The sequence below is a fragment of the Sus scrofa genome, chromosome 2 (assembly GCF_054392235.1).
Source record: "Sus scrofa isolate SSC_HxYL_T2T_F1_AM1 chromosome 2, Sscrofa_HxYL_maternal_Yorkshire_Landrace_v2.0, whole genome shotgun sequence".
Taxonomy (NCBI): Eukaryota; Metazoa; Chordata; class Mammalia; order Artiodactyla; family Suidae; genus Sus; species Sus scrofa.
The window spans coordinates 33256379-33281423 of NC_139384.1; the positions used below are offsets into that span (position 1 = coordinate 33256379).

At 42.4% G+C, this 25045-nt stretch overlaps 1 protein-coding gene across 22 annotated transcripts in view; it reads left to right on the top strand.

Moving 5' to 3' along the window:
* MPPED2 (metallophosphoesterase domain containing 2) overlaps positions 1-25045 on the top strand; it is a 181187-nt gene that overhangs the window by 79451 nt on the left and 76691 nt on the right. For 12 of the 22 annotated variants that reach the window (XM_085011580.1, XM_003122896.6, XM_085011590.1 and 9 more), the window contains one exon: positions 18376-18601. In XM_085011580.1, coding sequence (XP_084867706.1) covers positions 18376-18601 — 226 coding nt within the window. Of the gene's footprint in view, positions 1-7768; positions 7867-17466; positions 17574-18375; positions 18602-25045 lie in introns of those variants that run through there. The other 10 variants (XM_085011588.1, XM_085011582.1, XM_085011589.1 and 7 more) reach the window with 2 other exon arrangements.

A 25045-nucleotide genomic window follows, 5' to 3' on the forward strand; every position in this document is an offset into this window, starting at 1 on the left:
GCCAAAGAGCAGAGCCCTGGTCAGGAGGTCATTCCCTCCCCCAGGTCTCCTGGGGTTCAAGGCCAGTCAGCACGGTTCTCATGGCACATCCTATTACCTCCTGTTTGACATCCCCTCAGTTAAGCCATTGTGCTATGGCAACTTCAACTACCCGGAACTCAACTCCCTATAATAATGAGAATTTTTGTGTGTGTGTCTTTTTTAGGGTCGCACTGGCAGCATATGGAGGTTCCCAGGCTAGGGATCACATCGGAGCTGTAGCCTCTGGCCTATGCTACAGCCACAGCAATGCAGGATATGAGCCATGTCTGCATCCTACACCACAGCTCACGGCAACACCACTGACCAAGGCCAGGGATTGAACCTGCATCCTCATGGATGCTAGTTGGGCTCGTTAACCACTGAGCCATGACAGCAACTCCGATAATGAGAATTTTTAAGGAGACAAAGGTAGAGCCTAAGAGAGGAAGCAGATACATTAGCTTTGTTGGACTGCTCTCAACCACCCCCAGACAGCAACAGAAACTTGCATCCAGCCCAGTCTCCCACATTTTTACCTCCTTCATGGCAGCTTCACCGGTAGGCCCTGAGTATGCTTGTCTTTCTGGGGCAGGGAGTTGAATAAACACATTTTAGAAATATTTTCAATCACAAGAGTAGGTTTAAAAAAAATTCTCTAGTTAATTTTCAGCTAATTGACAACAGAAGGTGGGTGTTCTTATGAAAATTGAGATCTTGAACCATGTGCTTGATGTACTGTTCTAAACGTCTTTGGAGTGTGGGTGGGTGTGTGTGTATACACATGCACAGATGTGCTTCTTGCCTCCTTCCCTTATGTTATACACCATCAGGGAAGTCTGTCTCTCATGTATCTTAGCTTTTTATTAATAAGGGGTTAGGAAGACTGAAAGTGTTCTCTGCTGTCCTGCAAAGACACCATCCTTGATTGCCCCACATCTCAGTAGATTTCCTCTGTCAGTCTCTTTCACGCACCCACTCATTCCCTTCCTAGCACTTATAATCTGAGTTCTGTTAGTAGGTGTTTGCTTATTGTCTGTTTTGCTCCCTGCTGAGTGTAAGCTCCAAAGGGTGGAGACCGTTTCTGTCTTGCGGATCGTTATATCAAGCACACTGCCTATCATACCGTAGGACCCCAGGAACAGTTGTTGAATGTTGTAGAACTGATCATCTCCATGGGCATTTGAGACCCTATTTCATTGTCAGATCTCATCCTGACTTTGAGAGGGTCGGGGATCTATTGAGATTTAATGGGATCTAATAGGATTTCTTTCCCCCAGGGCTGCTGGATTAGAAAATTAGGTTGTGACCCGACTGCAAGAGCTTTGAAATGAGCCCAAAGGGAAAGGAAACCACAAAGCGGGTAAATCTGAGAGTGTGGAGTTTAAAGTGAAATGCCACCCAAAAGAGTTACAAAAAGGGTGAACCCAAAGAATTGAAATCTGGCCAGACCTTCCTTGTAGGGAATCAACTTTATAATCTTTGGATGGGTTTGAATAGAAGTGGTTAGAGTTCTCGATTGTGGAGAATTACCTTCTTTTCCTACTGGTGTATCTAATCTCTAGTAACACTCCAAAAAATTCATTTAAAAAAGTCATCTTTTCAAAAAAAAAAATTTCGACTTCCATTTTCAGCATTTAAGAGTTAGTGATACTGGCCTTACCTCCCACTCTGAGGAGAACAATCCTAGTGAAAAATGCTAGTATTTCAGAGACACGCAGACATGAAATATCATGGTTGAGATGAGCCTATGTGTTATAAGAATATCATCTAGAAAACATTTTGCTCGGAACCTTGAGAAACCACCTTGGTATTTGATACTAAACAGCGATGCTTTATTGGCTGAGTCTCAAACAAATACAGTCCCTTCACTACTGAAGGGGAAAAATAAGTAACAATTGGGATGCCGGCCTCATAGAAGATCTTTACCGATGAGTTTCATCAAAGATGCTTCAGCAGTAGGGTCAGAGACAGAAGAAAAGTTTGGAAGGATAGTGGCTGGATTCAGAGGGGTCATTTCTCCTAAGTTTCCCTCTGACTTAAGCACATAGTTAAGGTGACTAAACATATGCCTTCCATGGGTCAAATGAAAGAAAATGGTCTTAAACTATAATAGTAGAGGTTTCAAAAAGCACAGTAAAGAGTATCCCAGTAACAAACTCTCAGCAGTCCTGAGTGTCTGTGAGATATGAAAGAATTAGTGGCCATGTACTGGGGGTTATTGGATGGTACCTGCAGGTAGTGGTAGATTGATTTTAGTTAGAATTCATGACTATAGACACTGTCTTCAGAAAAGCCTCTGTTTTTCTGAACCTGAATTTCCTAATGTTTAAAGCAGATCATTTAAACAAACTCTGACTCTAAAACTCTGACTTTGTGATTGTATGATGTGGTGAAAGGAGCAGGGGATTGGTCTGCAAAATCAGGAGTTTCACCCTTCAGTGAACTGACTGGGTGACCTGGGTCGTTTAGCCTTGCTGGGTCGTCGTTTCCCATTCCATGGAAGGAATGATTCTGCTCTCAGAGGACTAGCCTAGGTTGGACTCTCAGGGAGCCTGGAATTAGAGGATAAGGGGTCAGGAGCACCCTGCTGCCTCTTGATTTTTCTGTTGGAAGCCAAAGGAAAAAGCTGGCCCTGCAAGTATGTTAGCCTGGATTCTTTCATCTGACCCGGTGACTTGGGGGCCTGAGAAGATGCACACATATGTCCTGTTTGGCTTGGTCAGTAGGCTCATTTGTAAAGAGTGGCCTCTGCAAAGCCAGCTGTCAAAACAGCAGTGATTTGCCTGAGAGGCCTAAGAGTGAAAATGTTCTGATGGAGGGCTACAATGAAGAAGAAATACAGGCACCTTCTTCAAATATTGAATGGCTATAGCATTAACTCCACTATTGATTATCTCCTCTGGGCTACTTAATTCTGGAAACAAAGACTGGAAAAATCTTTAAATGAATAATGTTAATCATGCAACAGTGGTAATTCCCTTTGCTTTTGAAATTGAAACACTGCATGTATATGATGTATACAGTTCATTCATTCATTTGTCCATTCATTTGTTGAATCTTTACCCAGTGCAGGCCCATCTCTTTGCTTCCATCTGCCTTCCTCAACAAAAATGTCCCCTTTTAACAAATTTTTTAAGCAGATTTTGCTTCCCAATGACAAATGAATAGTATACTTTGTGATATATATATAACTGCTGCCATCTTAAGATGAATGAAAATAGGATTTTTAAGACTGAGGCCATCTGGAATCCAAAAATGAGATACTAGCTACTCATATTCACATTATTCTTAACTAGGATAAAATTATTCATTCATTCATTCATTCGTTTATTTGATAAATAATTACTGAAGGCTGCTGGGAATGCAGAGAGAGGTGGAATATAGGCTGACCTTCCTGAGGTCCATAGTCAGGTGGGAGAGCAAGCCCTTTAGACAGATTCTTCATTCAGTGAACTACAAGCAAGCACTTGGCAAGCTCAGAGCCCAAAATATAACTTCAGGGGTGGCTGGATGAGGGCCAGATCACAAAGAGATGTATATATCACACAGGGAGTTTGGCTTTTGTCTAGACACCAGTAGGGGTCTAGGAGGATTTTGAGGGGTGTGTGTATAAGTGAATGGAGGGAATATATATATATATATATCACCTCAGCTTTAGTTTGCAGGGTAGATTAAGCCTTATGATAAACTATATTATTAGTTTATATATATTAGTTTGCTAGGGCTGCTACAACAAAATACCACCGATTGGGTGACTTACACACAACAGAAATTTATTTTCTCATAGTCTGAAGGCTAGAAGTCCAAGATCAAGGTGTCAGTAGGTTTAAATTCACCTGAGACCTCTCTCCTTGGCTTGCAGGTGACTCCCTTCTTGCTGTGTCCTCACAGGGTCCTTCCTCTGTATGAATGTGTATTCCTGGCGTCTCTGTGTTTTTTTCTTGTAAGGACATCAGTCAGGTTGGATCAGAGCCCATCCTCTGGCCTCATTTTAACTCAATTGCCTCTTTAAGGACCCTTACTTCAGATCCAGTCACCTACTGAGGTACTGGGGGAGCCAACTGCAACATGTGAATTTTAAGGGGGACATAATTCATCCCATAAAAGAGGTGAATGAAAAGGTAGGGGAAATCCATACTTTGTCAGAAGGCATGGATGTGTGCGATAAGGGACAGACATGGACATGCATTTTAACAAATAATTTAAGGCTAAAGCAGTACATATTCACTTGACTTCACATGTCTCATAGAACAAGAGTACTTCTGCTCTTTTTGTTTGTTTGTTTTACTGTCTTGCTGTTCAGTGTTCAACAGACAGGGCGTGTTCTCCAACCATGGCCTGATTGCCTGGATTCCTTCAAGTGTTTAATTGGATTATATCAGGGAAGCTTTAATGAACACTTTATGCTTTAAGCATACTACATATGAGAAAACAGATTTAGAAAGACACAACACATTTGTCTCTTGAACTGTAGCTTTAAGATGCCAGCGCATAGATCTCTAGAAACTAGTAAACTCTAATGTCTTAGTCCGTTGGGGCTGCTATAACAAAATACCAGAAACCGGGTGGCTTATACACAACAGCAATTTATCTCTCACAGTTCAAGAGGCTGGAATGTCCAAAATCAGGGCAGCAGCATGGTTGAGTTCTGGCGAGGGCCCTCTATCTGGTTCCTATATGGTACCCTCTTTCTGTGGCTTCACATGGTAGAAGGAGCAAGGGAATTCTGTGGCTTCTCTTTTATGAGGGTGCTAATCCCATTCATGGGGGCTCCATCCCCAACCTTATGACCAAATCGCCTCCAAATACCATCGCATTGGAAATTTCAACATATGCATTTGGGTGGACACAAACCTTCAGCTCCTAACACAGGGGTAAGGATTAGAAATGTGGAAAGTGATATATAGACCTCCAGCTTCACTTCCAGGCACCTTGGGCCCCAAAGGCCATGTTGGATTTTCCAGAAATCCTTTTTTCCTGAGAAATCATTTTTTCCTGAGAAATCATTCTACATACTCTGCACTACCTCATCCAGAGGGGAGACTTAGGGTGTTAAGGCCACAGAGCTGTTCCCAAGGAAAAGAGATCAGAAACTGTTAGCACCAGTGTTTCAATGAAACCAAAACCTTATCAGGAGCCTTCATGATTTCACTGTACCTGAGAAGTCTTCTTTGAAGCTTCTGATTATCTGGAGTTATGAGTAGAAAACTGTACCAGTTGAGTAATGGGGGAGAAGCAAAAATGGAAGAGGAAATGAATGTGGTCTTCGTTCTATCTCATCGCTGTCACTTTTGATCAAAATAACCTTCTCTGAGAGATTTCTTTTAAATTTTTACCCTTGGAAGCCTTCATTAAAATTTTGAGTTATAAAATGGGAAAAGTCAATTTTATTGGATCCTAAATTTTGCTTCCTGTCCAGAGTGCAAATTATTAAAATTGACGTAGGATGTATGTGCAAGATAATATCTTTTTTTGTAGACTCTTCTCTAAATTTCAAGATATTCTGTAGAGTGGATTAGATTATATAGCAAGTGGGCACTCTGAAAAGAAAATAGAATTGTGTATTGATGCCTTCAGAAATATTATTTGATGGCAATAAAATATTCTCTGAAATTCCCTTCAGAGGGAAGAAAATGGAGTTTGTTTGCAGTAATTGCATTTTCTAGCATTTGCTCTCACACTTTCCAATATAAGCCAATTGGAACCTGTGATTTGGTTTTGCTTATTGGCAAAAGGACCATGTAAATTGGATCTGTGATGCATTTAAAGAAGATGCTTTTGAAAGTTTGGAAATTGAGATGCCTTTTTCTTATTAGATTTCAAGAGTATTAGAGTTCATTTCTATATTTTAGTCTAATGTAATATTAGCCAAATATGTTCTTTTTCAATTTAGTTTTAATCAAGTTCTAGAAGACCATTTTCATCTAGCCCCAGTGGCACTGTTAAGGCAGAGATTTTATTTCCGCTGTCAATTCTCTGTTCTGGCTCCTGTGGACCAGCCCTTGGGAATCACTGCACACTGAAACCCTGCATTCATCTGCCCAAACATTGTTTCAGCATGCAAAAATAATAGTAGTTATTGCAAAAAGATTTTTTTATTACTACTTGTGGGGTTAAAGTGGGGAAGGATCTAAAAAGCCTCAAAAATTGTTATTATATTTGAAAGAATATGGCCTCTATGCCAGTGTTATTTTTCTTTAATTTGATTTTTCACCATACTTCATGGTTTGAAATGCAGACACAAGATTTGTATTTGTTCGTCTAGTTATTCAGTAGAATAATTGCCACTTGTTTTATAATTCTTGCTGCAAGGAGCACCTTTTTCTCAGTTACTTTTTAAATAGGCTTTGTGGGGGAAAAAGCCCCAACATATTGTTCCTCAGCTCACAATAGACTTTGTCCATCAACACTGCTAGTTTATTAAAGATATTCATTGAATACTTTTTTAAGATGTTAAGAAGTAGGAGATGGACCCTTTATCCTGAATGAAGTTACAGTGCAGAACAAAGACAGGATAAAAATATCAGTAATAATGATAGCCTTTTAGGGGTCAGTTTTGTATTAGGTTCTTTACCAATCTCACTTAATCTGCATGTCCACATGTTGTGTGATTATCCTTATTTTTTCTGGTAAGTAATAGGAAGGTTAAATAACATCTTTTGAGTTTGAGTTTCATGCATGTTAAGTGCCAAAATCAGAAACTTGGTCCCAGATGTGTCTGACTCCAACGCCTATGATCTCTCTATCATGCCATTATCTCTGCATTCCAATGCACTCTGGTGATATTTGAAACATGTTCACAGCTGGCCAAGATAAGACTTGATGGTGTCATCACCAATGCTTCTAGTGATTATCTGGGGGAACCCTGATTTGGATCCAGTTTTCTGAATCTTGAGGAAGTAGATTAAAGGGTCTTTAGGAGATAGTCTGATAGTTCAGATCAGATTTGTTGTGTGGCATATAAATCTTTCTCAATACACCAGGGCCCTTGCTTGTAAGGAAGAGGTTGGACAAAATAAATGGTGAAGAGACTACCCATGGTTGCAGTTATCCAGCCAGTTGATAATACTCAAGTATAATTGGACCCATGCTCCCTTGGACAGTTACCTCCATGGCTTCACATGTAGAACATGCCATGCTGGTCTAGGTGGCAATTTAGAGAAACTCAGTTTGGAAACAAGGAGGATATTGTCATTCATTTTTACTACCTTGTGGTAGTAAAATGTACCAGTGTGTGTGTGTGTGTGTGTGTGTGTGTGTGTGTGTGTGTGTGTAAGTCACAAAAGGTTGTGTTCGAATAAGGTTATGGTTGAGGCAAGAATGCATGCAAACAAGTTTCTGCTGAGAAACAATAAAATCTCTGAGCTGTTTTCAGGTCCCTAATAGTTTTGGGTGCTAATGGTCTGTTCCTTGTGGTTTATGTTCCTTACTAGTTATGTTACCTGCCATCAGTGCCATATGCTGGTGACTGCTCAGGTCCAGAGAGGGTCTGCTTTCCTGGGTGAGGGATGGAATTTTGTCTCCTTTGTGTGGATTAAGGCGTATAACATCTCCTAGTGCCTTGGGATTCTTTTTATGGAGGAGGCTGCAGAAGAGGAAGGAGCACTTCAGCTGTATCTCCTTACACTTGCCCTAATTCCCTGCAGCGGACCACTGGGCTTCCACTCAGCAATCCTCACTTTCTCCTGGGTTTCCGGCTCAGCCTGACATTATTGTAATATAGTTTTCTGTGTTTAATATTTCTTAGACTTGGTTTCCCATTGCAAGCATGGAAGAAACCCTAATGCATGAGTTTCAGAGGAGAAGGTAGCAGTCTGAACCTGCTGTGTGGCTCCATCAGCAAGTGTGAGTATTAACATTAGAGCTGTCAGGACTTGTGAAAATTAATGGAGCCTGACGGGGGACAGACTGAGGTCAGAGACGGAGCTTGCCCTGATTGAATGTTTCTGGTGGCTTTGCAGCCGAGACAAGTGAGTGCAAACTGTGGAGCCGAGAGGGATTGCTTGAGGTCCATTGGTTCATTTAACCAGTAGGCACTGGGCACCAACTAAGTACCAAGCATTTTTCCGTGGAGTACAGCTTCAGAGCCCTCTCCCTGCCTCCAGGCTGGACTCAGCCTTTTTTGGCTATTGGCCCCAGTAGTCATCAAGGAAGGAATTTATTTGTTTTGTTTAATATTATCAAAATATGGTTAATTACAATGTTGTGTTAATTTCTGCTGTACAGTAAAGCCAGTTATATATACAGTTATATGCAGTTATGTATGTATTCCTTTTCCTTTTCATATTCTTTTCCATTATGGTTTATCACAGGATATTGAATACAGCTCCCTGTGCTACATAGTAGGATCTTGTTGTTTATCCATCCTATATATAATAGTTTGCATCTACTAATCCCAAACTCCTAATCAAGGAAGGAATTTAAATGACCATAGTCATCCCAGAGCCTTATATCTCTTCTATCTTTTTAGCCATTGGTATTTTTTTTTCCCTTCTGTCTTCCTGCAAAATTTTCCACTTGGCCAATTTTCAAGCCCAAGTTACTCTTTTTTAGCCCTCTGTGGAGTAGAGAACCTTCAAGAGTTTGACCATTTCTCTCTCTGCTAGAGTCATGACATTAAAATATATAATAATAATTTTAAACAGAAAAAAAAGTGTCTTCTTTCATCCACCTTGGGGGTATATCAAGGTCCCTTTATAACACTGACCTTAGGGAACAGTGTTTCAAAACAAGCCCTTTGGGGGAGTTCCCATCGTGGCGCAGTGGTTAACGAATCCAACTAGGAACCATGAGGTTTCGGGTTTGGTCCCTGCCCTTGCTCAGTGGGTTAAAGATCCGGCGTTGCCATGAGCTGTGGTGTAGGTTGCAGACGCGGCTCGGATCCCACGTTGCTGTGGCTCTGGCGTAGGCTGGTGGCTGCAGCTCCGATTCGACCCCTAGCCTGGAAACCTCCATATGCCGCGGGAGCGGCCCAAGAAATAGCAAAAAGACAAAAAAAAACAAAAAAACAAGCCCTTTGGTAGTGTCCCATGTAGACCAAAGGTTTCAGAAATGTGATAGAAATTGCAGTATATCTCTTTTGTTTTGAAACAGTCTCATGATAATAGGTTCAACTGTATATCTGTTTTATTCTTTTTAATCTCAGAAAAGTCATTTTTTCTAGCACATTGGTAAGGGAAGGTGAGCCTGAAGCTTGTGCCTTGTGAATTGTATTTTCCTGGGCATCTGGGATCCATTGCATGTTCTTTTGACTTGTCATCTCTGTGTTGCTTTCTTCTTGCTACATAATGAGCTTTATCTTATGTGAGTGTCATGCCACAAGTATATTTGTTTCCTCATATATTTTCAAAGTCTAGAATTTAGGAATGTGGAGGGTAGTGGGCATAGTGCTTGGAGATCTTGAAATTAAATTGTCACTTCTAGGAGTTCCCATCGTGGCTCAGCAGAAACAAATCTGACTAGCATCCGTGAGGATGCAGGTTTGATCCTTGGCCTCACTCAGTGGGTTAAGGATCCAGCATTGCTGTAAGCTGTGGTGTAGTTCGCAGACGAAGCTTGGATCTGATGTTGCTGTGGCTGTGGCATAGGCTCCAATTCCACTCCAGCCTGGGAACCTCCATGTGCCACAGGTGTGGCCCTAAAATAAATAAATAAATAGTCGCCTCTATAAAAATAGGTTTTCTTTTACCCAGGAAACCCATCAAGCCTATGCTTGCTTTGGGATGCTCACCTTAACCAATAACTGCTATTGTCCTCTGGTGCTTTTTTCCCCATGGGCTTTAAGAGAAATAAGTAGGAGATAGCATTAACCTTGCTTATCAAATCCCTGGCAAAAATGGGGTATGGGCTACTTGGTGTTTGGTATGAGTCACAACCTGATAACCATTTGGGCTGCCCCTATTTCCCCTACTCCCCATTCATGAAGAATGATGAGTACAGGGCAGAAGCCAGGTTCTAGTGGGTGATAGGCAGACTTCTAAGAAAAGAAAATATTCCGGAAATACCTTGGATTTTGATCTGACTTGGAACTTGAGTTTTCTAGAAGAACATATTCTGTACGGATTTATAGCAGAAAATAGGTTGCAGTTGTGTGATAATGTTGAGAGACATTAATTTTTATTGGTGAGGGTGGAGGGCAAGCTAACAAGGAATCTTATTTAGTGCTTGTATATGTTTATTTTAAAATGCTGATGCATGGTGTTCCTTTTGTGGCTCAGTGGATTGAGTATCTGGCTAGTATCCATGAGGATGCGGGTTTGATCTTTGGCCTTGCTCAGTGAGTTGAGGCCCAGCGTGCTGCAAGGCTCAGATTTGGCATTACCGTGGCTGCGGCATGCCTAGGCCAGGAGCTGCAGCTCCAATTAACATCCTAGTCTGTGAAATTCCATATGCTGCAGGTGCAGCCCTGAAGAGAAAAGAAAACAAAACAAAACTGATGCACATGTGCCCTATTCCTCATGGCTCCCTATTACTTCTTTCTACCTTGTTTAGTTCACATTTTTGTTTTAATTATCTGGTCCCTGTAGACATTTTGGTTTATCACCTTGGACTTCTATTTGCCTGTCAAAGTCTAATCTTTTTTTTTTTTTTTTTTTTTTTTTTTGCCATTTCTTGGGCTGCTCCCGCGGCATATGGAGGTTCCCAGGCTAGGGGTTGAATCGGAGCTGTAGCCACTGGCCTACGCCAGAGCCGCGTCGGCGACCTACACCACAGCTCACGGCAACGCCGGATCATTAACCCACTGAGCAAGGGCAGGGACTGAACCCGCAGCCTCATGGTTCCTAGTCGGATTCGTTAACCACTGCGCCACGATGGGAACTCCCACAGTCTAATCTTATTTCTCATAAGATAGACCACAAGTTTTTAAACTCTGCTGTATAAATATGGGCAGAGTTTTTTTTTTTTTTTAACTTTTCCTCAAGTCTGTGACCTTCCTTTTTGGGTAGGCTCCTAGATTCTTCTGGGAGCTAGTGGGTGGGAACCGACACCCACAGCTGCAGTAGCATTTGGGGAAGGCCTACATTGAGCCAGCACGTGTCTTGTTAAAGTAGAGGCTCATGTCCTCTGGGGGAGAAATCCATGACCCAGGCAGAGAATCATCTAGAATAGGGAGTTCTGTTTCATGATACATACAAAAATAGAGAAAAAAATCACCATAGTTGGAGAAGTGGTATGAAGAGGTCTCATTGTGAGAGGTAAGTCTTGAGCCAAACTCCATGAGGCTGTTAAAAATTGGGGATCACCTGAAAGAACACTAGTAGGGGAGGCAAAAGAGTTTTGTTGTTGATGTTGTTGTTGTTGTTGTTGTTGTTTTTCAATTGCACCCACAGCATATGGAAGTTCCCAGACCAAGGATCAAATCCGAGCCACAGCTTTAACCTGCACCACAGCTGCCTCAGTGCCAGATCTTTAACCCACTGCATTGGATGGGAATTGAACCCAGGCTACCACAGAGACAGCACTGGGTCCTTAACCCGCTGCATCACAGCAGGAACTCCAAAAGAGCTATCCTTGTCCCACTTGTGCCACCAACGTGGCCTGTGACTTTGCCTAACAAGTGGCAGCCCCTCTCTGGCACACATTTTCTTCATCAGTAAAGTGGAATTAGGTACATCAGTGGTTTTCTTTCATAATATTTTCAAGCCGGGGATAACTTTGTTTGAATGAAACCTTGCCCCAAGTTGTAAGCTAAAGGAAAACAGCGCTGCTGTGGTGAACATGGGAACAGGTCCTTCCCCTCTGCCCTGGTGTCTTTCCTCACGTTGCTGGCTGCAGCCCTGGGGAGGCTTACAGTGGATAGCGTTCAAACACACCCTCAGGCTGTTCTGAGGACCCTTCTGGGTTCATGTGCTGTGATTCATGGGAACCACTTTAAGTGACACATTAAATGTCCAGAGTTTGTTGGGAAGGAAGGGAGGCTGACCTTGACACACTCTGCTGTGTCTGCTTTAAAGCTGCTATGGCTTTATCAGACATGTGGAAAGCTGAAGATCTTAAGGTGTTTCTGTTCCTCTGTATACACTTTAGAAGAGTTTCCTCCTCTGATTCTATGAAGATATTAGGGATTATTCCAAATGAGTAGTCACTCTAGAGAGAAATAGCACCTAGGAGTTACCTAGTACAGCTTATACTATTCATTTGTGAATGAGAGGCTGATCCTGGCCTGGTTTTGGTAATCAGTAAATATTAGAGGAGATGGGTAACTGGATGACAGATGGAGGAAAGAAGTGATATGTTTCACACATTTGCAAGGTTAGAAACTCGAGGCAGGAGTTCCCGTCGTGGCGCAGTGGTTAGCGAATCCGACTAGGAACCATGAGGTTGCGGGTTCGATCCCTGCCCTTGCTCAGTGGGTTAACGATCCGGCGTTGCCGTGAGCTGTGGTGTAGGTTGCAGACGCGGCTCGGATCCCGCGTTGCTGTGGCTCTGGCGTAGGCCGGTGGCTACAGCTCCGATTCGACCCCTAGCCTGGGAACCTCCATATGCCGCGGGAGCGGCCCAAGAAATAGCAACAATAACAACAACAACAACAAAAAGACAAAAGACAAAAAAAAAAAAAAAAAAAAAAGAAACTCGAGGCAGAAGCAGTTGGGTTCATACCGTGTCAGGCTGAAGGCCATCTACCATCCCCTCTAGATCCAGACATCTTAATGACCCTGGTAATACTTTTGCTAATTCGAAGGACCCATCGGACCACACCAGTTTCTGCCTTTGGAAAATCAAAGCTGTCTCTCATCTTCAGATGCTTTTCTTGGGAAATAGTGACATTGTGCTCTTGTGATCAGGGAGTGATCTAATTTGTGGATAAACTAATATTTTCTCAGTTGGCAACTGGGAAGGGCAATTATTATAGTTATTATAACACAGCTAATACCTATTGAGTGATGATGAAGTGGTAGAAACGGTGCAAATCTTTACATGCTGTATACTGTTTAATGTGCATCAAACCTTAAGGGTATTCGTTTCCTCCCATTTATACTTGAAGAAACTTCAGTTTAAAGACAGTGTGCTAGAGTATTTTTGGTTAGACTGGGTTTGAGATGCTTCCTCACTTCTGAAGTTCTGGAAAGAGGATTCTAAAAGCTTATAGCTAGTAGGCCAAGTTCCGCTCACAGCTGTATTATAATTGGCCCCTAACTGTGTTTGTGTATTTGTTTTTAATTGAACTAGCAATTTGAGAGGGCTTAAACGTGGAGGACAACTCAGCACTGGTTTAAACTTTGTCATAGCCCAAGGTGACAAGCTCATTCCTGAAATTCTCCTAACAAAGCTCCTGATACCTTGCAGAGGTTCATTCATTCCTTCACTTGGTCAACAGCTACTTATTGTGTGCCTGTCATTTGGAAGGTATTGAACTGGGTCAGACAAGAAACCACAAGCCACCATCTGTGCCTTCAAGGCCCCTACCATCTAGGAGGAGACAAGTCACACACAAAGGGCAAAACTAAAAAAAATGGAGTAAAAGAACCATTGCTGTGCACTGATTATTTACACCATACTATGCATGTGCTTTAGAAGCGTTCCCTAATTTTTCCTTGAACACAACCTATAAAGTGGAGATAGTTGTTATCCCCACTTTGCCAACACACCTTAGAGATCAAACGGGCTCTGTCCAAGGCCAGGCAGCTAACATGTGGCGAAGCCTGCAAAGCCCCCACTCTTCTCCCCATGGTGCCCCCACTGTTTAATTTGTAATCATTTAAAAATTGAATTGTGATGAATAGGAATGGGACCCATGCAGTAAGAAAATATTTAAAAATATTCATAGAAGTCAAGGTGAGGAGGGAGGGTATAATAGTCAGCTGAGAATGAGATGGGAGGCAAGGGGGGCTGAGGAAGGAGAGAAGAACGGAAATATCGGAAAGGAAGGAGGACAGGGAAGCGTGCAGCATCACTAATCTAAGGGAGAGGTACTTTGCTGGAAAGGGTGTCGCTGCAGTGTGGGTGGAGATGAGGATGCAGAAGAAGCCTTGGCTTTGGTTTTTAGGAGGTTATTGTTGACATGCAGGGCAGTTTTTGGAAGAGTACAGAAATAAAGGCAGACTGCATTGGTAAATTCAGAGGAACCATTTGTCTCTAAGTTGGTGATTCTAATGATAGGGTAGCCCATCAGGACACACAGGCATGACAAGTGGGCCAGGCGTGAGAAGTCACAGAGAGTGGGGAGGTCTGAGGCAGATGGGAAGTCAGTGTTGCCTCATTTTTTTTTTTCCAAAGGAGCCAGAAACCCTGAATTTTTAGTGTGATATCTCCTGATTTCTAAATGTTAGTTCAATTAAGAACATAAAATAGGAGTGACCCTTGTGGCACAGTGGAAACCAATCTGACTAGTAACCATGAAGTCGCGGGTTCGATCCCAGGCCTCGCTCAGTGGGTTCAGAATCCAGCATTGCCGTGCATCGTGGTGTAGGTTGCAGAGGTGGCTCAGATCCTGCATTGCTGTAGCTGTGGCATAGGCCAGCAGCTACAGCTCTGATTTGACCCCTCGCCTGGGAATCTCCATATGTTGTAGGTGCAGACCTAAAAAGCAGAAAACAAAAATAAACAACAACAACAAAAAAACCATAAAATAAAATGCAGTTGAGGGCAAACCATAATACATCTGGGGGCCAAATCTGGCTTACCTGCTACAAGCTTCTAGAATTCTTTTTCCAGGAGTTTAGAAATAAAATGAGGAAGCTTCTTAAAGAAATAAGGTTAGGGATGGTTTAAGATGGCACTTGACGTGTGTGTGTGTGTGTGTGTGTGTGTGTGTGTGTGTGTGTGTGTGTCTGTGTGAAGAGCTGCTTGTTTTTATTTTCTTGGGGTGGGTAAACTTACTAACCATAAACTTACTAAGAAGGAAAGATAAATAAAGAGACCTAAAAATATCCTAAAGAGGTATCTGAAAAATGAAAGTGCCAATAGCAGGAAAGGGATTAAGGAGCCGACTGCTGGAAAGATGCGAAGATGTACACCGACAGAGTGATTGGAAAGTGGAGAGCAGGAAGTGAAGAGAGCCTCCCCTGAGGTTAGAGGACATATTGTATGCCCAGCAAGGGAGTCAGAAGGAGCCTGAACCTAGAGAGGAATGTGGAAACGTTTTGGGATGATGGTTTAGGGACTAGGCAGTGGCAAGCCCATAGGATGATCAAAACCATGGAGTAGCAGTGAGGGCCCAGCTGACTTTCCTTATCCTTTAGTTTTTAAGTGAGAATCTATCTATTATGTGAGCCAACAAAGCAATACAGATAAAGAAGAAGATACAGATTTGAATAAGACTTTGTTGCTGCCTCCAAGTTCTTACTTAAGATCTGTGGCTCTAACTTGAGCTGACTGTTGGGCTAGTTGCCCAAATTTCATTCATGCACTTGCTCATCATCACTTTGTCATATCTGTGAGTTATCTGTACTGTCTTTGCTCAATAGTTTTCTTTAAATCATTATTTTATGTACAAACGTAGAAAAATAAAAATAGAAATGAAAAAGAGAAAAAGGAAACTGTATATCATTACTTGCATGGTTGCATTTTATTTTTCAAAATATGCACTTTGAGAACATACAAAATGACTTGACATTTTGTCAAATCTCATCTCTGTTCCATCTTAAATACTCTTATAGCTTACCGGTAGGACATATACCATGTCTTGGGATGGAACTGAATAGTTAGTAGAATTCTTTAGGTCATTTAGAGCAAGAATTTTTTTCACATTAGAATAACTGCATATGGCCTTGGTTTTTTATTCAGGCAGGTCAGCTTCGATGGCCTGATCTGAATAAAATGGATAAAAGCAGGCACCTCTTTGTCTGACAATTTTAAAATAATGCTATTTGAATACCAAGAAGTTGGAGCTTGACTGCAGAGCCTTCGAAATTAATCTAGTCTGGGAAAAAACTAAAATGCCATCAAGTAACAGGAGATTTGTCAGCTGCCATGCTACACTTTTCATATAAAACATAAAGGTTGGCAGATTATAGATGAAAGGTCAGTTCAGCAAAAAAGAAAATATGTCAGACCATCTCATAACATAGGTAACAGAGGATGGAAGTTGAAAACTACTATTGGAGTCTCAGAAGGAGATGAGTTTGTTCACAATGTGTAAATATCATCAGGATTTCTGTGGCCGTTCATTTTGGTGGCTACTTCTTTATGCCGAGTCTCTAGTATTTGATTTAAAAGACACGGAAGAGGCCTGTCTTCCTGAGAAAGATTTACTTGGTAGTGCAGCAGTTTTACTTTTCTTTTTTCTTAACTGAACGGAACGGGAGAACCAGACTTCCTCTGTCCTTGTTTCCCAGTCTCAGCCATTCCATCCCTAAACCAAAGCTCTAAAATACAAAAAGCGAGACACCAAGGCCTCTTGCAAGAGCAGTGGTGCAGAAAGACAGGGTTTACAGTGAGTTCATCATCATGAATGATTAAGGGAAAACAGGCAGTGAAAGCATGGCTTGTACAAATAGAATTGCTCAAAGATTCACACAGGTGGGACCTGCCTTAGAGCAGATTACTTTCCAGGGGAACGTTGCAGCCTGTTCCAGCCTTGGGAGCACAGGTGAGTCTGGGGATGCAGGCTCAGGCCAGTGGAGTCGCAGAACCATGATGTCAGAGCATCTCAGAAATGCCCAGTGTGTGCAGTGCTGGGAATTTGCTGCCTCCTTAATACATCTTTCATCTGTGTTTTAAGTGCAGGAAGTTGTGCAAGATTTCATTATTGCATCTAAGTGGCTTGCAACGGACATCACACTCTTGCATATTATAAAGTCGCATAAGCATGCATTTGAGAGAGGCTTCCTATTTTCTATGAACTCTGCACCGCAGCCTCGCAAATAACTGAGGCCAAAGGCATGTCATACAACATTGTGGGCTAATAGTCAAGGATATCTATTGATACTTGGCTACCATGTTTTTGGTTTTGTCCTTCTGCAGTGTTATTTTCTGACTGCTTTCATGTCTCTCCTAAGTCTCCCCATCAACCCATGTACTATACTTACAATTTTAATACTGTTAGAAACCTAAAATTTGAAAGCTAAAGAAAAATCAGTAGCAGTACAAAGCATATTCTGGCAATCTTAAAAATGGCTTAAATATTAGCAGATATGTGTGCAGTGTCCATCTGAGACTGTGAACTTTCCAGGGTGGTCACTGCTGTTTGCATTGATGAAAACCAAGTGGACAAAACTGGCCCTCTCCCCCCGCCGGCCAAATATAATTCTCTCCCCCACTATAAGCTTCATTAATTAAATCATTGACTCTGGCTTGCTGTTAAGGACCAATCCTTACAACACATGTATCCAGTTTCCTGCTAGTGGTAACTTTCATTCTTCCTAGAATAGCAGGAAACATTAATTTTGCATGGGACCCAGGAGTCTCAGGAAACTGGAATTATAGGCACCGTCATCCCGCCCTTTTCCTCCTCAAAATAAAATGAAATGAAATAAAATGAGCAGCTGCCCAGTGGCAAGGCTTGAAGGATAGGTAATGACAAAGAAGAGAAAAGGGCATTAATTTCAGAATGGGGACAGCTGCCCGGCCGGCACTATCTCCCTTTGGATTTTGGCTCTTATAGCATCACGGTGAGTTATTAATATGTATGATCTGTACTTTATTCAAACATTATAAATCTATGCAGAAGTCTGGTGTTTGGGTTTTCCTTTATAGCTTTCATTCTTCTTCCCAGAATTATCTCATTTTGATCGGGAAACTTTTGCATAAAAAGCACACACGGAGAACTCACATTTCCATACCATAAATATTAAAAGGGGGTTAAGCTTTACAGTTTCTTCTCCCATCCCAATGGGAGGAAAGTTAGCCTTCTAATCAGGGAGCCATTATTAATGTTCTTTTTATTCCAAGCCAAAAGGTAAACTTTAACTTGCCCTATGAAATTGTACTGTGTAGTTCCTTTCATTTATGTAAATTGCAGAATGCTTGGCTGTGCCGTGTCTTTTGTATGAAGGTTATACTAAAAATCTAGCACTTATCTGAGTTGTTAGGAATAGTTGGCCCGCTTATTTTTTGAGACTCAAAACCAAGTCCAGGCCTTTTTTAAGCCTCCTGATTAAAGTGCTTTTGCTGGATAATTATAAAGTATAGATTGATCACAGAGAATCTGGAACAGACAGAAGCGGGAAATGGAACTAGAAAACTTAATGTCTCCTTTGTAGCGTTTTAGTTTCCGAGTAGCTCCCTGTCTCGCGTTTATTGTCATTTTTGTTAGCATAAAGGAGTAGTCATAAATTTTGGTTCCCATGGAAATAGAAAGGAATGTGTGAGCTATTTCATTTGGGGATACTGTCTGCTAATCACACAGCCTCGGCTGTTGTACTTCGTGATGGGAAATGAACTGCTAATTGGTGCTCTTTTTTCTTATTTCAGGAAACCTGCCATATGAATATAAAATAGTGATTGCTGGGAATCATGAACTGACATTTGATAAGGAATTCATGGCAGACCTTGTTAAACAGGACTACTACCGTTTCCCCTCTGTGTCCAAATTGAAACCAGAGGACTTTGACAACGTTCAGTCCCTCCTGACAAACAGTATTTACTTACAAGACTCAGAGGTAACAGTGAAGGGATTCAGGATATACGGTGCACCTTGGTAAGTGTTCATTCAAACAGTCTTCCCCTCTGCTTTTTAGCTCGGCAGTAAGAAAGCATGGTGGTGCCAGCCGAGGTGCTTTAAATGAAAAGGATAAGAGTGGAAAGAAACCGTTCTGCTGTCTTTCCAGCATAGCGTGTATTCTGACACTGCTGCAGAGCTCGTCGCTTGTGATGCTTGTGGTTTTTCATTGTGATGCCGATTTCGTTAGGCAGGATCAATGGGAGTAGGACTTTGGTAGACACATGTTCCGTTTGTGTGTGTGTCTGGGGCTGCGATGTGTCTGTAGGACACAGAAGGATTTGGGGGAAGGTCACGGTGTTACCCTTCACGCAGATTCAGCCACTCTGAACATTCCATCAGCCTTACGTGACTCATTTCCTTCTCGTTTGATGGTGGGACTACTCATAAAATATCATGCTTAGAGTTTCTCACATCTTGCTATACATCAGAATCACCTGACCAGCTCTGAAGACACACAGATTTTAGAGCCATGGTCCCTTGAGACTCTGCTTCTCCTTCCTGAGGTGGGACCCAGTGATCTATATTTTTAAAGCCCTCCAGACAAGACTGAGGAACAGACAGTTTGAAAAGTTACCAGTTGAGAGCTCGGTTCTAGAATTCACAGTGCTGAGTACTAGAGAACTGGAAGCAGGTGTGTATTCTTTGGGGCCAGACAAGGAAGCATTTTGATCTTGGCTCCATCAGTTGAAAAGTTGTCTGGTTTTGAAGACGTTAACTCATAGAGAATGAACCTCAGATTCTGCACCTCTACGACGGTGAAAATAATACCTACTCTAGATGGTTATTAGGGGGATTTAAATTAGGTGATGTTGTAATGGATTGGGAGAGAGTGCCTGGTGGTGTGTGTAGAATAATAATGACCCTTGTTCAGGCCTAATAAGCTCTGCCAAGAAGTACTTATGTGAACTTGAGCCTCTAGAGCCAGTTTTTTCAGTCTTTAAAATGGGAGTATTAGAAGATCAATATGAGAAGAATCTTGGGTTTTTATTCATTTGCTTGCTTACTTTTTGAGACCTCTGTGTGTATAGAGAGCAGGAAAAATAGCCTTTGTTCCATCAACCTGGGAAAGTATCCTGGTCCTGCCCTAGGATTTGGGGAGAAGGCTGGAAAAGGACAGAGTGAATTCAGATTGGCCACCCCACTCAACAGTTTGGATTGCCCTCTGTAGATGAGAAAGTTGACGTAGTTCCTGTAATTTTTTTTTCCAGCTTTACTAGTTGGTCAAGGAAGCATATTTCTGTTTAAAATCAACGTGACCATGACTGTGAATTCTTAATTGAGTACTTACCAAATGTCAGGCACTAAGTCCTTTATATCCATTATCTCATTTTCTTCAAACTGCCTTTTAAGAGACAGACACTGCTGTGATTCTCATTTGGCAGGTGAGAAAATTCGGGCTCGGAAAGGTTAAGAAGCACAGGGATACAGGGTGGTAGCATCCTAATTTGAGTCTGACTGTGGGGTACACGGTCTGCCTGGGGTGGGGGTTCTTGTGGTGGTTAGGATCTGCACTGTTTATATCCAGCATGTCACGTGGTTCTTTTTATATGTGACAAGGTGGTACAGGGCAAAGGGAACAAACAAACAGCAGAAATGAGTCCTATCAAACTGAAAGCTGATCTCAAAGTAGCACAGGAAGTCGGTATTAGCATTTCTGGGTAAAGGGTGGGAGGGAGGAGCTTTTTCAGCCTCACAGTTCACTTCTTGATGACCCTGCAGTAGTTGAGGAATGACCTCTAATTGGCAGAGAAGCTCTACGTGGAGTTATTTGCTATAATTTTAGATGATTTTTGAAAAATTCTCAAAGAGCCTTGAATCTTTAAGACTATTCCTGAACAAACAGGACTTTCAGAGGTTCTCCAGATTGATGGTTGCTGGAATGATGACAGCAAACAGACTTCCTCCATTGTCTGAGCAGATTCAGGTCTGTTTCGAATAGGGTTTAGCTAAACCAGATTATGGATGTGATGAATGAGGGAGTAATTTTGGATCCCGAGGCAGATCTTGTAGCATCTCAAGAAATAACAGGGAGTTCCTGTTGTGGCTCACCCAGTAAGAATGTGGCTAATACCCTTGAGGATTCGAGTTCAATCCCGTTGAGAGCTGTGGTGTAGGTCGCAGATGTGGCTCGGATTGGATCTGGTGTTGCTGTGCCTGTGGTGTAGGCCAGCAGCTGCAGCTCTGATTCAACCCCTAGCCTGAGAACTTCCATATGTTGCAGGTGAGGCTGTAAAAAGAAACAAACAAAAACACCCCAGAATCTTCAAAGAGCATACATGTTTGAGGCATGCTTGATTATTTTAGTATTTTATACAGTTATTAGCCTCTTTCACTATTAAGAATTTGACTAGAATCTGAGTTCCCCTCATGGCTCAGCAGAAACAAATCTGACTAGCATCCATGAGGACAAAGGTTCGATTCCTGGCCTTGCTCATTGGATTAAGGATCAGGCATTGCCGTGAGCTGTGGTATAGGTCGAAGACGTAGCTTGGATCATGTGTTGCTGTGGCTGTGGTGTAGTCCAGCAGCTACAGCTCCAATTTAGCCTCTAGCCTAGGAACCTCCACATGTCTCGGGTGCAACCTTAAAAAGACTGAAGAAAAAAAAAAGAATTTGACTGGAAGCGAAGTTTGGGAGGATTTACACCAGAACTGTTCCCTTTTTCCCTGTCAGAAACAAGGATTTCCCATCTCAGATTCACACATAGGTGGACGCCTGCTTCATAACCCATTGGCTATTCCAACCCCCAAATAATGTACACTGATTTAAGTTTGATTTCCATGCTTTTCTTATGAATTTTCTAGAGGAAATTCTAAGTTCTGGTTTGCTGATAGGGCCAGTGGTTTTCATTTAAAAACAGGTACCAAAATAAGAACCTCGATACTAAGGATTTCTGTCCTGTCACAGGTTTCTCAAAAGTAGTTGCCATATGACCAGGGGGAGAGCTACTAACTCATATTTTACAAAATATGGATTGTAACTCACTTTCATTCTACACAAGAATATTAGCTCATATTCATTACGTGTCTAGAAGCTGAAAGTTTCTAAAAGACCAGGGAGAATTAATGCAGCATCTCCTGACTTACAGTTTAGGAGGAATTTGTTTGTAGAACATATACAACAACCCTGAGCATGTGTGGGTGTTTGCAGTTGGGGTGCATCGTGGTGGTTATTCAGTCTGCAAGGAAAAGGGTTTGGATGTGGTTTGATAGGTCTGGACAAATCCAGCAGCTTGCACTGAAGAACTTGTAATTGGGGTGCCTTGTCCTGGAAGAAAGGTGCTCACTTGGAAGGAGGGCAAGAATTGACCAGCTCCCCGAGGGCAGCCCAGCCTCAGGAAGCCTTCCCCAGGTTCTGTGGCTTCTGTATGTTTCTTTACTGCCTTGTTCTTCCAAGTATCCTGAAGAAAAGGGAATCAGGCATGATGCATTGTCAAGGCACTAACAGTTCGGTCACAGCCTTTCTTAACCTCTGTTACATTTTTCTATCCCTCTTGGGGGGACAGAAGAGGGTCTTGTGTGGCCTGGCAGTTAGATCTGCCCGGGCCGTTACAGCTCTCCCAACAGGAAAGCTCGTGGATTTCTCATAGCCTTCGTATTGATTCTCTGCCACCGAGATGCTTCCTGATTTCTACTCATGATCCCTTTCAGCTCTGTCACATCTTTTTCCAAAGGCTGATTACTGTTAGAAAGAGGAGACGAAATTCTAATCTGTCACATATTGGCCAGTGTAGTTTCTAACTGCCTGTCTGGCCAGGGTGCAGGAGAGGTGGCATTTTGAAATCATCACTGTATTTTGGGTTACTGGATCTGTAGCCAAAGTTTTAGTACAAGCAGATTTGCACTCAAGGGACCTGGCATTGAAAAATCGACAAGTCCCTTCTTTGTTCTGATTTCGGTTGTTCGTTTGCTATTAAGATGCTTATGTGGGGGGAAAAAAAAATCCAGGTACCAGCGGATCCACAGCCAAGCTGCAAAAAGTAGAAAGTCCATTTTGTTCCGACCTGAGCATGGCAGTTGTATTGTTCAGAAACAGCCTGTGCCTTGTTCCCCTCCTGCACAGAAATGCAGCGCTGGTCTCCCGTGGCTTTTAATGAATATGAGTGGGGCTTTCCAATGTCCAGGAATTTGATCTCTACGCTGACCAAGGGGTCAGGAACAAAGAGCACACTTTTTCATGTGAGAGTAGACCCAGGTGTAATTTGTCAGATTGAGTAACTGTAGAGGAAGTGCCTTAACTTCTGCAGCAGGAAAATTAGATCGGGCCTAGGCAGTGTAATTCTAAAACGGCTGAAATAGCAAGAGAAAGCCTCGGGATTCCCCCCCCCCCCCCCCCCGTCTCTTTTCCCCTCACTTTGGATCATAAACATGTTGCGTTTGTCCATTCATTTAGATGTAATTTTCTCGGCATTTTTCAGAGTGGGAGTTCAGTGTGGATTCTACTCGCGGCAACACTTCTAATTGTGTTTGTACACACACAGCTACAAGGTTGCTCACGTTTCCTTGTTCTGACCAGCGCAGTGGTACTTTACGTTTACCCTGTCAGAAAAGCTTCAGATGTTTTTATTTCCAATGATAAGTTTTGTAATGCATCATGTATTTTGCTGACAGTCTTCAAGTTCGTGAAATAGCGAACAAATTAACAGCAGATATTGAGTAAGAGGATTAGAAAACCAATTGGCAACTCATGCGATAGAATTCAGATATGGGGATGGGTGGAATGGGCTCATTTATTTTATTTTCACAGTCATACATACTTTGTAATTAAATTGGGCCAAAAAAAAAAAAAAGAAGAAGAAAAGAAAGAAACATCTCCATGTTCAGCTGAAAAGTCCTTTCATGCTCAAGAACAGAACTATACGAACAATATTGGTTCTATCCCATGATCTCAGGGATGCCAGGTTTTATTTAGGACAGTTCAGATAGGTATTGGCACAGAAAAAGGTCTGTGTGTGTGTTGAACAAATATGCACTCTGCTTCGACATGATTCTGTTTAAAGGCCCAGGCTAACATTTCATTTTTCTTGGCGCAGGGCCCGTGGACTCTCCCATTATGAAACCTATGGCAGGTCTGCTCTGCTCTAGAGTTACAGGCTCTGTTTACATTTTTGCCTGCTTCAGAATGCAGCTGACTGCTCTTAAAGCTGCACAGGATCAGATTCACTTCTGGTTTAACAACCGCCCTGTTTATTTGGAAAAGGAGAAAGCAAAACCAGTCCCTTTGCTTCCTACCTCCCATTGATAGCTGTATCAGTCAATGCCATGGTGAAAGCCGGTTTATGCAGAGCGTGGGACGTTGGTCCCAACTTGTACCTTTTTGCCCATTCCATTCAAACTTTTAAAGCCTGTCACGTGCCTTTATCTGATATGTTGGTGGTGGTTGGAGAGGCGAATTTGGAGGTGGGTGTAGATGTGTTCCTGGGCCCTCAGTGATGCTTCATATCAACCACTGGCATAATGTAAATTTTTGCCTGAACATTCTGAGATACAAACTCAATTAGCCAGCAAAAATAATAAACCTCGATTCGGATGATGTGTTTCACTTAAAGAACTGTCACATGTGTTGTCTCATTTGGGCTTCACAACAATTCCACATAATTAATATTTAAAAACAATCCTGAACAATTAAAATGCAAAGGGTATCTATTAATAATAATAATGAGTAACAGCCATCATTTATAAGTGCTTTTATGTCATGACACTACTGCCCGGGGTTGCCTCCTTTTGACAAAGGAGATCAAGATAGAGTTTTCAGCAGAGAAGGTGACTTGCCCAACATTAATTTGGGGCAAAATAGGACTAGAATGCATCCTTCCTTTGCTGAGCTCTTGAGGCTGAGTGAGGATATCCTAGTAACCACAGATATCATTCTACTCCTTGACCTGAGGCAACTCAGGAAGTGGCCACTTAGAAGCCCTGGCTGTTCCCATCTTGCTGCAGAAAGGACACACAGAAATCCAGGCGCGTCCTCTTAGGAGCCCTCAGGATTCAATGGGAAGGTGCTTGCAGGGGGACAGCGGGAAGGTTGGGGGGACAGAACCAAAGAATGATCCTGTATCTTCTGCATGATATGCTCCAGAGCCTAGACTTTAAAACATGAAAATCTCCATCTCAACGTGTCGTAAGACATGGATCAGCTCCTCTGGTCCTTCTGTGCTGTGGAGACAACTTTGTTTCCTTTGCACATACATTAGAGGGGCAAACACCGGCACATGGGCCCTTTTCTGTGTGAAGCATCAAGGAGCGGCTGAGAGAGACGGCAGCTCTGGGCACATGCATGAAGAAAGAAGTGCTGCCGGTGCATCCCTGCTGAAGTCAGGCCTGGCGTGGACCCACACACCATGCTCCAGGCAAGCCCCGGCCTTCCACGTTGAGACCCAGCCGGCTGGCTGCTGGGTGTTCTTTCCTTTTCTCCTATTAT